Source organism: Callospermophilus lateralis, chromosome 3 (genome assembly GCF_048772815.1).
Source record: "Callospermophilus lateralis isolate mCalLat2 chromosome 3, mCalLat2.hap1, whole genome shotgun sequence".
NCBI lineage: Eukaryota > Metazoa > Chordata > Mammalia > Rodentia > Sciuridae > Callospermophilus > Callospermophilus lateralis.
In genome coordinates, this window is record NC_135307.1 from 104772580 (window position 1) to 104785960 (window position 13381).

General features: G+C 44.2%; 1 protein-coding gene across 1 annotated transcript in view; it reads right to left on the bottom strand.

Moving 5' to 3' along the window:
* Positions 1 to 2458: 2458 nt before the first annotated feature.
* Anxa2 (annexin A2) overlaps positions 2459 to 13381 on the bottom strand; it is a 40260-nt gene continuing 29337 nt past the window's right edge. Inside the window, exons 6-13 of the mRNA XM_076850876.2 lie at positions 10875 to 10965; positions 9277 to 9356; positions 7904 to 7963; positions 6218 to 6311; positions 5551 to 5646; positions 5024 to 5082; positions 3837 to 3959; positions 2459 to 2812 (exon numbers count right to left, since the gene is read on the bottom strand). Of these exons, the coding sequence (XP_076706991.1) occupies positions 2753 to 2812; positions 3837 to 3959; positions 5024 to 5082; positions 5551 to 5646; positions 6218 to 6311; positions 7904 to 7963; positions 9277 to 9356; positions 10875 to 10965 (663 nt within the window). The 3' untranslated portion in view covers positions 2459 to 2752. The remainder of the gene's footprint in view (positions 2813 to 3836; positions 3960 to 5023; positions 5083 to 5550; positions 5647 to 6217; positions 6312 to 7903; positions 7964 to 9276; positions 9357 to 10874; positions 10966 to 13381) is intronic.

A 13381-nucleotide genomic window follows, 5' to 3' on the forward strand; every position in this document is an offset into this window, starting at 1 on the left:
TTCCCTGCCTTATCTATCTTTACTAATAATTTACACCAGGGGAACTTCACCTCCAGGGGAAGATTCATATACATAGTCATTTGCCCATAGCCTAGTAAAATGGGTGGGGAACCTTGAGGAGTTCATCCATGAGTTTCCAAGTAAGATTCATCTTCTTACTTTTTAATTGGGAAGCCAACTCTGGAAAAATACCTAACAAACTGTTTGATGCATGCCAGGGGTCCCAACAGAGGACTATCACATGTGGCTGCTCAGATTGTACGCTTTACCACTTCAGGGGAGAAAATGTACACGTGGACTACAAAGTGAAGGATATGTCAAATTGGGCACACAGCCTTGCTCAGCCCCTACCTGGGTCGGGGGGGAAATGTCATGTTCTTGTTCACAGTGTCATAGTGTAACAAGTTTGCACAGCTGGGAAGCACGTTCACTGTCTTATTCCTCAAAGAATAAAGTCAAACTTTTTATTATTATCAGCTCACAAAACGTGAAAGCCTGCCTGGTGCCCTTTCCCATCTCTTTGCAAAGTGAAATTGGATGGGAGAATATTCAGATCTCCAGATGGTTGTCTTTACTTCGAGAAATGGCTTGGAAAACTTGACAGAGGACAGGCGGGAATCCAGAAGAAAATGAGACCAAATTTCCTTGTGCCCTCACTGTCATTTTTGGAAAATACTAGACATCTATGGCTCCACACAGAGGAGAGACAGCAGGCATGTTTGGAGCAGATCTCTAAGACCCTGCCCTGTGCAGCCTGCCTTTTGGATTTTCCCTCACAACTGACAGAGGGTCTGAGCCAGCCAGACCAGCCTTCCCCCCCACCACAGCACCTTGCCTTCTCTTTCAACTATTTCCTTTGTAGCCTGAAACATGTTGTTTGGGTGAAAGAAAACCTAAATGCTGCAACATTGCTCCGACAGCCTCTCCCGGCCCTATCCATTCTGAGTTCAACATGAGAATTTAAGGTTAAACAGAAAGGTCCCCTTCCTACGCAGTTCCTTGAACTCTGCCTCAAGCACAAGGAAGAGTACATCTTGGATCTGGGGCATCAATTCTAACAGGCACTGGAGGTCATATTTGATAAAACACCTGATGTTTGCATAACCTGCTTTTAGAAGAAAATCTCAGTGGCCTAAGAGATACTTCGTGGGCCACACTCCATTCAAAGTTTGCCAAAGGGGTCACAATAACCAACCAATCAGCTCACGGTTATTTGGTTTGGGGGACACAGTTGCTGCTGTTGTTTTAATTGAATTTGGATGCCTTAAGTGGGGCAGGCATCCTCCACCTCTCTAGACTCCCCACGTCTGTCCATCCAGCCCATTTCACATATTTCCATTACCTCCCTAGTCCCTGCAGACTGCTGAGCTTGCTCTACCTCAGCCAGGTACCAAGATTTAGCAGTCGACTCAGCATCCTCTGATGTGGAAGGGCGTGGGAGGTGTCACCACTTCCCCTAGTCTTACTCTACTCAGAAAAGTACTCAGAAAAGAAGTCTGCAGGGTCCTGGGTTAGCAGCTTACAAACAGCACCTTCACATTCGTAAGCATAGGTAAACACATATACACACATACATGCATATATGCAGACTCTATTTGTGCAAGGACATACCAGACACCACTGACCAGGCCACTGGCTGGAAGGGGAGAGCAGTGAGAGGTAATCATGGTCTTCCCTCTATGTGGTCACTGTACCTTTTGGAAGGTGTCCCAGTCATAGGAATGATAATTATCCATTATCTGAACCTTAAGAACCCGCATGGAGAGCTTATTCCCAGCTCTAAAACTTCATGTGAGATTTTAGGGCACAGCTGATATGCCTCCTCTCACTTCATCTTTCCCAGCCCACCCACTCAAAGACATTAGCTTCCTTTCTGTGCTCTCAATTCACTTGTTAGCCCTTTACAGGAAGGCTGTAGCCGAACCCACTGGCACTGAGTTCTTGAAGTGGGGGCAGGATACTATTTATTTTGATGTCTAGAAATGTTAACAATATTTGCTAAGCAGAATCCACCTCCCCACTTGCTCCCCAGTTTGATGCCACCAAGATACTTGTTTTCACCTAATTTACCTATAAAAAGCTGGGCAGGTGAGGAGTCACTGGGGGGGGGGGGTATTCCCTCCACAGGTCCTCCCATCTCCAGGGCAGAAAGTGCTGCTTACAGAAGGTTCTGTTATAATGGAAATGCTCCCCCCAGGCAATATCCAGTATACGATCTGTTCACCACAGGTGGATACAAGGCATTTGATATGTGGATAGCATGAAAGAAGAACTAAATTTTTAATTTTGTATGATTTAAATTCACTTCTACTTAAAGAGCCACATCTGGATCGTGTCTACTGAATCAGACGGCTCAGTTCTCCCTCTTCCTTTAGGGACAGGCTCACCCATTGAACAAAAGGATCCTAAGCATGCGTGACTTTTAAACCATTAAATGGAAAGCATGGCCAACAAAGTGTTTGTTTCTAAAGTAAAAACTCGGTTTATTCACGACACAATACACAAGAGGCAAAGTGTTTCACATCATAGACTTCACTTCCAAATCCTTGGAATGTTCTTTTCTTTGGCTTAAAGGAGAGGACGGGTGGGAAAGCCAGGCAACGCTTAGGCAACTAAAGTAAGGGGGCGGGGGCAAGGCAGACATTATCTTCACAGGGAGGAGACAGGGGTCTGTTAGTCGCAAGCTGATACTCTAGAAGGTTAGGTGGGAGCACAGGGGACGCCGTTTCTGGGTGCTTCACCCTGCCGCGCTTCAGTCATCTCCACCGCACAGGTACAGCAGTGCCTTCTGGTAGTCGCCCTTGGTGTCTTGCTACAAGTGGCCATGGAGAAAAGAGAAATGCTCTATCAGGAAAAAGACCCAACTCCACAGAAACCTGCGAGCAGCCCTGGAGCACAGGTGAGTTTCTCCCATGACCCAAGAAGGATTCTGCAGGTTCTTTCTGCGTGCAGACACTAGAGGGCCACAGCTCTGACAGGCCCCCTGGGAGTGCAGGTGGAAAAGGTGCTTGGGAGACTTCCAAATACAATCCCAAGGGCAGAGAAGAGTCGTAGCTCTGCCTGCAGTGAGGTCCTGCAAAGAGTTCCCTGTGCCTCTCGTTCCTCAACCCTCCCACAGAGAACTGGGGACCTTTCCTCCTCACTGCTATGTCATGGACTCTAAAGTCACAAGGAAATGTGCTAGTGAGGTAAGGAAACAATTACCAAGAACCTAACTGGTCCCTCAATTTTAAACACATGCCCTAAGAAGCCTAGGTTGACCGAACCCACCTCAAGATATATCCTTAGTAACCATATACATGCCTTTAGAAATTTCAGAACCTTTTAAAAAGGGATTTGTCAAGTTTGTCTGATCTAGGCATAGTGGCACCACTATGAATGCAATCACTTTATACCAATGTTCCATCACTCTAAAATGGACAGAGACCAAACGGAATGAAGAGACAGGAGTTCTAAGTAAATGAATGCTGTCATGATTTTCTGACAATTTTTCAATAAATATTCTTGTAGAAATACAACAGAATACAAACTTTAATTGGTGTTCAAAGTTTCTTCAGGATGTCACCAACTCTTGTAGGATCATCCTGATGGACACCATTATCATCGTAGAGTAACAGACATGGGAAATATAAAATACTGGCCTGTTTCTACAGAATCCAGGACAAATCATAAAGGGTGCCTCTCAAAGTGAATTCCTGATATTTGGTGACCAACATCTCTTCCCCAGAGACTTAGAAAACAGAAAAATTGGCTAGCTGCCTGGGGTGGCAAGCTGCCTGGGGACCCTAAGCCCTTTGGATGGCCAGGCAGGGCCAACCTAACACCATGGGTCTTACCTGGATGTAGTAGTACAGGGACTTGCCGTACTTTCTCTTGAATTCAGACCTAATTTTCAACATGTCCACTTCACTGCGGGACACCATGATTCTAATCAGGACCTTATCACGAGTCCCTTTGCCCTGAAAATCAAGTTGATATTCCAAGTTAAATCCCCCGACAATGTTATCACTTAAAAAGCATCTAATATGTTTTCTGGCACACTCCTGCTTCTTGAGGCTGCCTGAGAGATTGAAAACACAATTGTGGAACTTTTTCCTCAAGAAACAAAGATCATCTTGGAATTCCAAACACACCAAGATTTAATCAGCACAAAACTTACTCTGTCCATTCAATAAATGTCTACGGAGCACCTATTCTTACAAAGCTCAGCTCAAGAAGCCTGCACCCTTAGGTACATGACAAAAGGTTGTTGCCTCTCGGGGGGCTTGGAAAGGACTTGCCACACATCTTTCTCATGGTTCTGTGCCAATGCGAATGGTAGAGACAGTAAGGACCCCTGAGTGTACTTCCAGAGCCTCAGGCTGAGAGCATCAAGGAAAGGGTCACATCTGACATGGAACTCAAGTAGAAATGACAGAGAAGCAGCATGGACAAGGAAGGTGCTCCAGGGAGAAGCAGCAAAGGTCTGGAGGCATGTCCATGTGGCATGTCCAAGGAAAGAAAAATGGGATGGGTCTATGGGAAGAGATGGTTAATTCACGGAGACTCGCAGATCTGGCTTTGGAGTCAGACAGGTGTAGATCTGCTGCAAAACTTCAAGCAGACTGAGGCTTCATGAGCTCCAGTCCCCTCATCTTTAAAGAATATAAACCTTGCAGGGACACAATGGCTATGGCATAGGGGGTGCTCACTACTACTCCTGTCCTCGCCTGTCTTTCCTCTGGGGGTAACAGCAGGAAATTACTGAACCGCACCACCTGCAAGAACCAGACAGCACCACCCCTTAGCACTTCCTCCCTCCAGGGGCACTTATTTTCTCCCTGAACCCAAACACATGTTCAAGCAGTTCAGAGAGGAAGGACTTGTGCTTTTCTCACCTGTCAAATGTAACCAGAGCTGACTAGTGTGCTCTTGCTTCCAGACACTGGGGTCCCTCCCTCCATCCACCAGTCAAGGAGATTTAGTTTAGGGCATAAAATAAGAATCACGTGGGAACATGGGCTTCTTGGCCAGTTGCCCTTACCTTCATGGAGTCGTACAGCCGATCAGCAAAGTACAGGGGCTTGTTCTGAATGCACTGAACTGTGGAGAAAAGAAAGGGCATCAGAGGTGCAGTGCTCATCTCACCTTCTCCAGGAGGAAATGATGCCCTGACCCCAGGGCACCTTCCAGAAATGACCTGATGCAGCAGACGTGGGCTGCAGGATGCAAAAGGTTAAGGGAAACTGCAATCCTCTGAACTACTAAGCTCTGCTGTGGTTTTCAACCAGGGCACTTCTGAGGGCTGCAGAAACCCAAGCATGCATGTGAATTTCTCCACCACAGCCCCCTCTTCTCTTGCCTTATTCTTCCTGCCAACTCTGTTCTACCAAGTGAAGCTGTTCTTCAGTTTTGCATCTTTACGCTGAAGAATTAAGATTACAAAACTATTCAAATCACGTCTAGACACCACTCTTCCCACATGCACTTGAGTTAAGAGGATGGCCATTCATTCCTTCTGATTCCATACTGTTCACTGAAAGTTGGTGTCCACTAGGGATGACTGCTTACCCAGGTTCAGGAAAGCATTTTCCAGGTCTCCTTTGACCTCCTTCTTGATGCTCTCCAACATGTCATAAGGGCTGTAGCTCTTATACCTATCAAATACTAAGGAAAAGCCACAAATCATCATTATGTCAGAGCCACTGGTCAGTGCTGCAATGGTCACCCACATGGCTAGGCACCACAATAAAGAAAGAATGAGGTTGATCATAGGTAGTGTCTTGGGCAGCTAGAGGTTGCCATGGTGGACCAGAGCCAGCACTGCACCAGTCTACTTTAGAGCAGCAGGTCATGCACCTGTCCTGAATGGCATGTCCCAGGTCACAGATTGTAGCATGTCCATCTCCCGTGAGTGGAACCCTTTCTATCTGGAAGCCTTGAGAAAGAATACAAAGCACCCAGCCAAGCCCTCTGTTTCAACAAATATGTCAAGATAAAATGTTCCTCAAACAAGGAAGAGAAGCAAACTCAGTGCCAAATATGATGACATTTGGGAGAGAGAAGGCTCCAGATGACAGAGAAAGGCAAATGGATTTGGTGAAAGAAATCCAGAGAGCCGATGGGAGGGCCAAGCAGAGAGTGAGTCTTATTCTTGCAGACCTGAGCCCCAGGATGGACACCACCCAGCCCAGCTCAGAGCCCTAGGGTGACAAGACCTCTTCAGCACAGCACCCACCTTTTTGGAGATGGCACACACTCCGCTCAGTCATGATGCTGATCCACTTGGGAACATCGGTTCCTTTCCTCTTCACTCCAGCATCATAGAGATCCTACAAGCAAAGCCAACAAGGAAAAGTTAACTATATGATCCAAAAAAAGGTCAAGAGAAATGTCATGTAAAAATATCCAAAGAGCTGCACGTTCAAAATGCCAAATGAGAAAGGGTGCCCTTACAGACTTGACCAAAAATGTACCATTTAGGTCAAGAGTCTTATAGCCATCTTCATTAGACACAGACAGACACAAAGTAAGAATGCAGATTGTTCATGAGGCTGGTGCTGTACACGTCTCCTTCTTTGAACATGAAGGGAAAGGCTGAGAGCTTTTCATATTAAGAGGGACTGAGAGATTCTACTAAAAGAAGGCAGCCCCATCCAAGAAACTCACTAAATAATGGAGCAGAAAAGGAGCCATTTCAATCTCATTTTTCAGTTTCCAGGAAAATTTAAGGGCCATAAGTAAAGGTAAGAATGGCCGAAGGTGAGGAAGAAAGGCTTCTATATGGAGAGAGACTCATTCATTGATTCTCCATAATCTGCAAAACCCAATTTCTATTACTGATTTAAAACCCCTCTCCACCTCTTGTTAAACATGCTACCCAGCATATTCTGAATTTTAAAACGAAAATGAATTCAAATTAATTTTTTCTATAACTTTTATGGCACACTTTGAGCTAACAGTTGACCCCCTAGATATAGCATATAGTTTAGAGGAATCTACATCAGCTTCACGAATAGTTCTCAGTGATTATGGCAAAGTTCTTTTCAGCCAGAAAAGAGGACAGACCTCTGTAGCTCTCCACTGCTCCCACCACAGCGGAGCAGAAAGACTCCCCATCCCTGGCTGTGCCTTTACCACCGTCTGCTTCCCCAAGTGCTCACTCTGTTGGTGTGTATCCCACCCGGCAGAAGCTGGTGCTTCCAGACAAGCAAAGCCTGAATGGGGGTGACTGAGTCAACTACTGATCTGGTAATTACTACCAACATTAAAGGAAATACATCCTAAAAAATAATCCCCTCAGAAAGTGAAGGAGAAACTCTCATTCTCAGACTGCTGTGGGTTTAAAACATGGCCACAGATTCTTTCAAGTTCCTCTCTTCCACAGGTGGAAGCAAATTCTCCACCTACTGACTGTAAGCTAGACTCAGGAACTTACTTTTAATGAAAAAACTATGACAGAGGGACAGTGTGTGATTCCTGAGACTGGGTTATCAAAGGCACTGGGGCTTCCTCCTGGCTCTTGGGCGCTTGGATCACTCACTCAGGAGAAAACCAGCTGCATGTTATAAGGACACTCAGGCACCCCTGGAGAGAGCCCAGTGGGGAGATGCTAAGGCCTCCTGCCAATAGCCGCAAGGGTGGGCAGTCTAAGAAGAGATCCCCCTGAGCCTGTGAGACCCCCGGGCAATCACAGCCGTGGCCAACATTTCATCTGCAACTTCACAAGAGACCCTGAGCCTGAGCCACCTGGCCAAGCCACTCCCCAATTCCTAACCCACGGAAACTGAGAGATAATAACTGTTTGTTGTTTCACATCCCTAAGTTTTGAGATAATCAGTTACACAGAAAACAGATGATTATACAGACTCTCCAGAGATTTATAAAAAAAATAGGAATCTAAACCATAGAGCTTGGTACTTACCCGGGCATCTTGGTCTATCAGTTCGTAATCAATGACAGAGCCATCCTCTGCTCTTCTACCCTAGGGGGACAAAATAAGAACATCAAATCTATTCCTTTGTGTATTTTAAAACTGAAACTTGTTTTTCCCCCAACCCGTGTAAGTCACTATTTAATTTCCTATACGAACACCCACTTACACTTTTTCTTTTCACTTTGAGTCCAGACAAGACCAAGGAGGGTGAGGCAGTCCAGGGAGGTGAAAAGTCTGAGCACCTCGCCATCCTCAGCCCCCTCAGAACCCAGGCCTGGCTGTGCACCTTGCAGGATCCACCTCCCCCAAGAAGAGCTGAAGACATTTAATTCTTTCCTTCAGGGACCTTGCAATCGGATGGAGAATGAAGTATGGAACACAGGGTAAGACAATACTCTCGGGCACTCAGGTGACCAGGAATGCAAAAGAAAGGAGAACTCTTCAGAAAGCAGAGTCAGCAGGTCTGGGGATAATGGGGTGTGGCTAAGGCTGAACCCTGAGTGATGAGTGAAAGGAGGCAGGAAGCCATTCCCCATAAGAGGGACAGCACAGGTGGGAACAGAGCAGAGTTAGAGAGAATCCCAGTGACGAGGATGGAGGCGGAGAGGCCCAGGGTGAGGGCAGCTGGGGGTCTGAATTTGATGCAACAGAAACAGGTTCCGATCAGGGGATAAAATGTGAAAGTGAATTTCATAACGATCTGAGGGTAGCAGTGCACAGGGTGGTGGCAGATGAAGAGAGCAGGGGAGTTGTTGTAATAACAGAGATGGGAGTGGGCCAGGGTGCAGCACGCTGATCAGTCATTTGCCATCAGGGTTCCCAGAGAACAGAATTTCCTTCTCCCCTGACGCAGGCATTAAGTGGCACATGGCCAGAACTTAAGAGTCAGGGGAAGCACCTTTCATCCATGTTAATGTGTCATCATTAGCAATCAGTTCCACAAAGACCACCCCAACCCAGACAAAGGACTGCAGGGACAAATGCTCTCATTAAGAAGTGGGAAATGAGAGATACAGAGAGTCACTTCCCAATGAGTCCTGTGCGGCCACAGATAGAGGCAAAGTGACCTTCCCTAAGTCACATGGAGACACTTGGCACATAAATCCAGGCCAGAACTTGAGAACTGCCTATTCCTCCTCTGGCCCCCAAAGTCCAGTTGTCCATGCGGTTTCTCAGGATAAGAAATCCTATTATCCAAAAATGACAACTCGGCAGCAACAGTGCAAACCCACTGTCGGAAATGCAGCAGAATTTCTGATGCAGGCACAGAGGATTTAGTTAATTTGTTCTCAAGTATAAAATGAGGTATGTGACTTGCCTTGGGAGGAAGCAAGGCCGGTGAAATAAACCCAGAAACCCACCTTTGCGAGGGCAACCATCAGCTTGCGGAAGTCACCAGATGTGTCGGAGACAATGTCCTTCTCCAGATCAGTCTTGTACACTTGGAAAACAACACATCTAGTGTGATGCTTTCTGCCTACGCAGCCAACCAGCCGCCCACCCCTATAACCCCCCACAGCGACTAAGCCTCAAAAGCAGGAACAGCTGTATCGGCAGGAGGCACCTGTGCTTCTGAAACCCAAACTGGGGGCACACTCTCAAGAATGATATTGGCTCCCATAACGTCAGAGCTGGAGTCACCAGGGACAAGGGATAAACAGGTCTAAATCAAGCCAGGGTTCTTCAGTACTCACTTTGATCAGGGAACTCTTTTATAGTTAAAATACTGGCTCCCAACCATCTCAATTATGAATACTCATTTTCAAACAACAAAACATTTGTAGGGTAACACACACACGTTCATACCCTTGTAATAATCCATGAATTGAGAAAATGCACCATGGCAAAACCCAGTAAAAATCAAATAATACTTTTAAATAGATTTATATTTCATTATTCAAAATAATACCCATACTGAAATACAGTAGCAAGGTAGGCTGTCTTGTTTAATTTACACACTGTCTCCCAGATTGCTATGAGGTTCATGGGTCTCTTGCAGTAAGTCGTGAGTGATCCCTAGTCCAGAGCTGGTAGCCTTTTGAGCACAGAATAGATAGTACTCAATACATGACATATGTATATAGTACTTTCTTCTCCCTATCAGATCTTTTTTAGAAGTAATTTTTTTCTACCCTTTCCCTCCTATTTATCCTTTTGCAAAAGTTCTAGTAAAATGTAATAATCAACACAGGAGGCTGAGGTTGTGGTTCAGTGGTACAGTGCTTGCCTAACACATGTGAGACACTGGGTTCGATCCTCAGCACCACATAAAAATAAATAAAAAAGTATTGTGTCCTTCTACAACTAAAAATATTTTAAAACAAAACAAAACAGTTGGGCTGGGACTGGGGCTCAGTGGCAGAGTGCTTGCCTGGCATGGGTGAGGTATTGGGTTTGATCCTTAGCGCCCTATACAAAAAACAGCAATTAAAATAAAGGCATGCTGTCCATCTACAGCTACAAAAAAAATAAAAATTAAAAAAAAAAAAAATATATATATATATATATATGAAACAAAACAAACAAATGAACAAAAAAAACCACAAGCAGCCAGGCACAGTGGTGCATGCCTGTAATCCCAGTGGCTCAGGGTTGGGGGGCGGGGGCGTGAGGCAGGAGGATCATGAGTTCAAAGCCAGCCTTAGCAAGGTGCTAAGCAACTCAGTGAGACCCTGTCTCTAAATAAAATACAAAATAGAGCTGGGGATGTGGCTGAGTGGTTGAGTGCCTCTGAGTTCAATCCCTGATACCAAAAAAAAAAAAAGCTAAAAACATGGTCAACAAGGAGGTGGAGGAGAGGGGCCTGGACCATGCCCAGCCTCACCGGGAAGGCCAACATGGCAGCTCCTGCTATGTGTTCACAATCCCAGCACCCGCTCCCAAACACTGACTGGGGTGGCCATGAGGGAGTCATAGAAACTCAGCTGAGAAGATGGATCACAGAAACAGGGCTACTCACTTTCCTTGTAGACTCTGTTAATTTCCTGGAGCTCCTGGTTGGTTCTTGAGCAGATGATCTCGATGAGGGAGTCCTCGTCAGTTCCCAGCCCCTGTGAACCAAGAAGCACAGTCATCAGCCATCTTCCTCATCACTGGCCTCCTTCTCTCATCTCCATCAGGTAAACTTCAAACATGGATTGGGTCTGTTGGCATTTTCCTTTCCACATGCCTACACAGCAACCTGTACTATAGTCTTCAACAAAACAATGGCATTTTCCTATTCCTTTAAAAAATACCTCCCCAGAGCACAAGATGGCATGAGTGGCATGTTTGAGTTCAACTATGTTAAAATTACTTTCAAATGTGTGGGAATGTTAAAAGTAGCTGTCCTTTGATGACAGGTTGATAAAATAACTCTTTCTTCTTCCTAGTTTTCTTTACTTTTTAATTTCTACCATAACCACTCACAGCTTTAATAAATGGGAAAGAACTATCTTCATTAACAACCCTTCTCACTAATCTAAAATAAAGGAACATAGAAATTTGATGTTGTCATTTGTGGACACCAATGGTAGATTAGAATAAGTCCTTCTTGCCAGAGAAAGGTACAGTTAAGATAAAATTTTTAACTTCTCTTCTTTGAAATGTAAAATTGGGTTAATGTTAAAAATTTCATTCTTGTACTTCCATTTTTGCTTGATTATTATGCACTCTTCGGGCATTTTAGAGAAGCAAAAGGAAATAATGAAGTGCCAAATAAACCTCGACACCAACACTTTATTAAGGAATAAGAATTTGATGAGTGATTAATTCAAATTTAATATATACAATTTTGAGTGTGCCAGATAGCTTGAAAGGACTCAATGAAACATGTATTTCAAAGCTGGCTTCATGATCAAAGTCAAGATTTAATAATCAGGATTCTCTAATACTTGTCTTTCCGAATATGGAAATATCACTTTGAACTAAGTAGAATTACAACTGTTTAAAATGTAAATCAATTATAAGGTGTTAATACAATAAGAAACTTACTTATCCACACGAAAAATGTGTCAGCTATTAATTAAACTTATTAGGGTTTATATGCCCTTGAAAAAGTAGTATGTATAATCTAAGCTAAGCCTCAGGTGAATGGTTAATTTTGAATTTTATTCTTAATCTAATCTTTGAGCCAATGGCTCTTCCTCCAGGGCTTTTATCATGATGTGTAGAGGTTCCAGCAAAGCCAAGAATCCTTCCCTTGTTAGCAAAAGGTCCATACCACATTGTACATAGATGCTGTGAAATGACTACTGAGGATCTTTGAATATTATAGGGAGGGGCAGTTTCAAGGATGATTGAAATACAGTCTAAAAGCAACTCATGTGTTAAAAGAAATGCTATACCCCGACACTTTAGAAAGGAAAGATAGGTGAGTAATGAAAGGTTTGTTTCCTCCCACCAATGATATGCCAGTGTTACTATCTGAGAAATTTCAAGTGTTTTGATCTCTACATTTGAAGGTGACCTTGGTAATTTCCATAACTTGGCCCAAAGTTTCCCTAGATTGCCCAGGATTCCTATCACAAGGGCAATTTCTCTGTAACATGGCAGATACTGCTATTGGTATTGCCAGAAGTCAAAACAGACTTATTTATTTATTTATTTTAAAAAAGAATAGTTCAGTTAATATCACTTCAAACTTTATGGATTTCAGAAGGGTACTCAACTATGATAGCTAATGGAAGAACTGGCACAAGGTCAAAGATTTAGCAGTTAAAGCACTCTTCATGGGGTCCAATTACATAGATTACAACAGTGACTGACAGCTCAGACAGGTCTGTTTCAAGTCACTAAACCTAGTAATAGTTCCTAGTAAAATCACAGGAAATCACAACTAAATGGATTCTTGATGAAAATATGATAATCTGATCTGAGTGTTGAAGGTCAGCAGAAACCTTGGAGAGGCCAACATGGCTCCAAAGGTCCAAAGCCTCGGTTGCAGCAGTGCTGTCTTATCAAGCCATTTCATTAAGTGTTGTTAGCACATCGTCATTCTTGATTATACCTTCCCTGCAGTATAAACAGCTGAGAAAACTCAGATCAAGTCCACATTAACAAAGAGTAGCTTGAGCTAAGCTTCATGAAGAACTGAAAGAAAGGGATTTTAACAACAGATCTTGAAGCAGCCCTGAGCTATGAAGTCCCAGGGACCTGGAAATGCGTGTGAAGCAGCCTCATCCTGAGGTGCTCTCTGGGGAAAGGATGACAAATGAACTGGGACATTAGCTTGGCTGGCAGGCTTCTAGCTCAGTTCATAATTCAGAAACAGTAGCATCACAGAAAATACAGACTTAGGATAAAGAACTAAGGCAATCCCCAGCTATGGAGGCTTTTCCCAGTTGTGCCAGCAGGGGGCAGTAGCAGATTACTCAAAGTGTTGCATGCAAACACACTGAAAAGGGTCCAGGGCTTTGCTGTTGCATATGTTTATGCGTCCATTACACTTAAATATTTGGTACTTTAGGGATACACAAAATTCAGAGG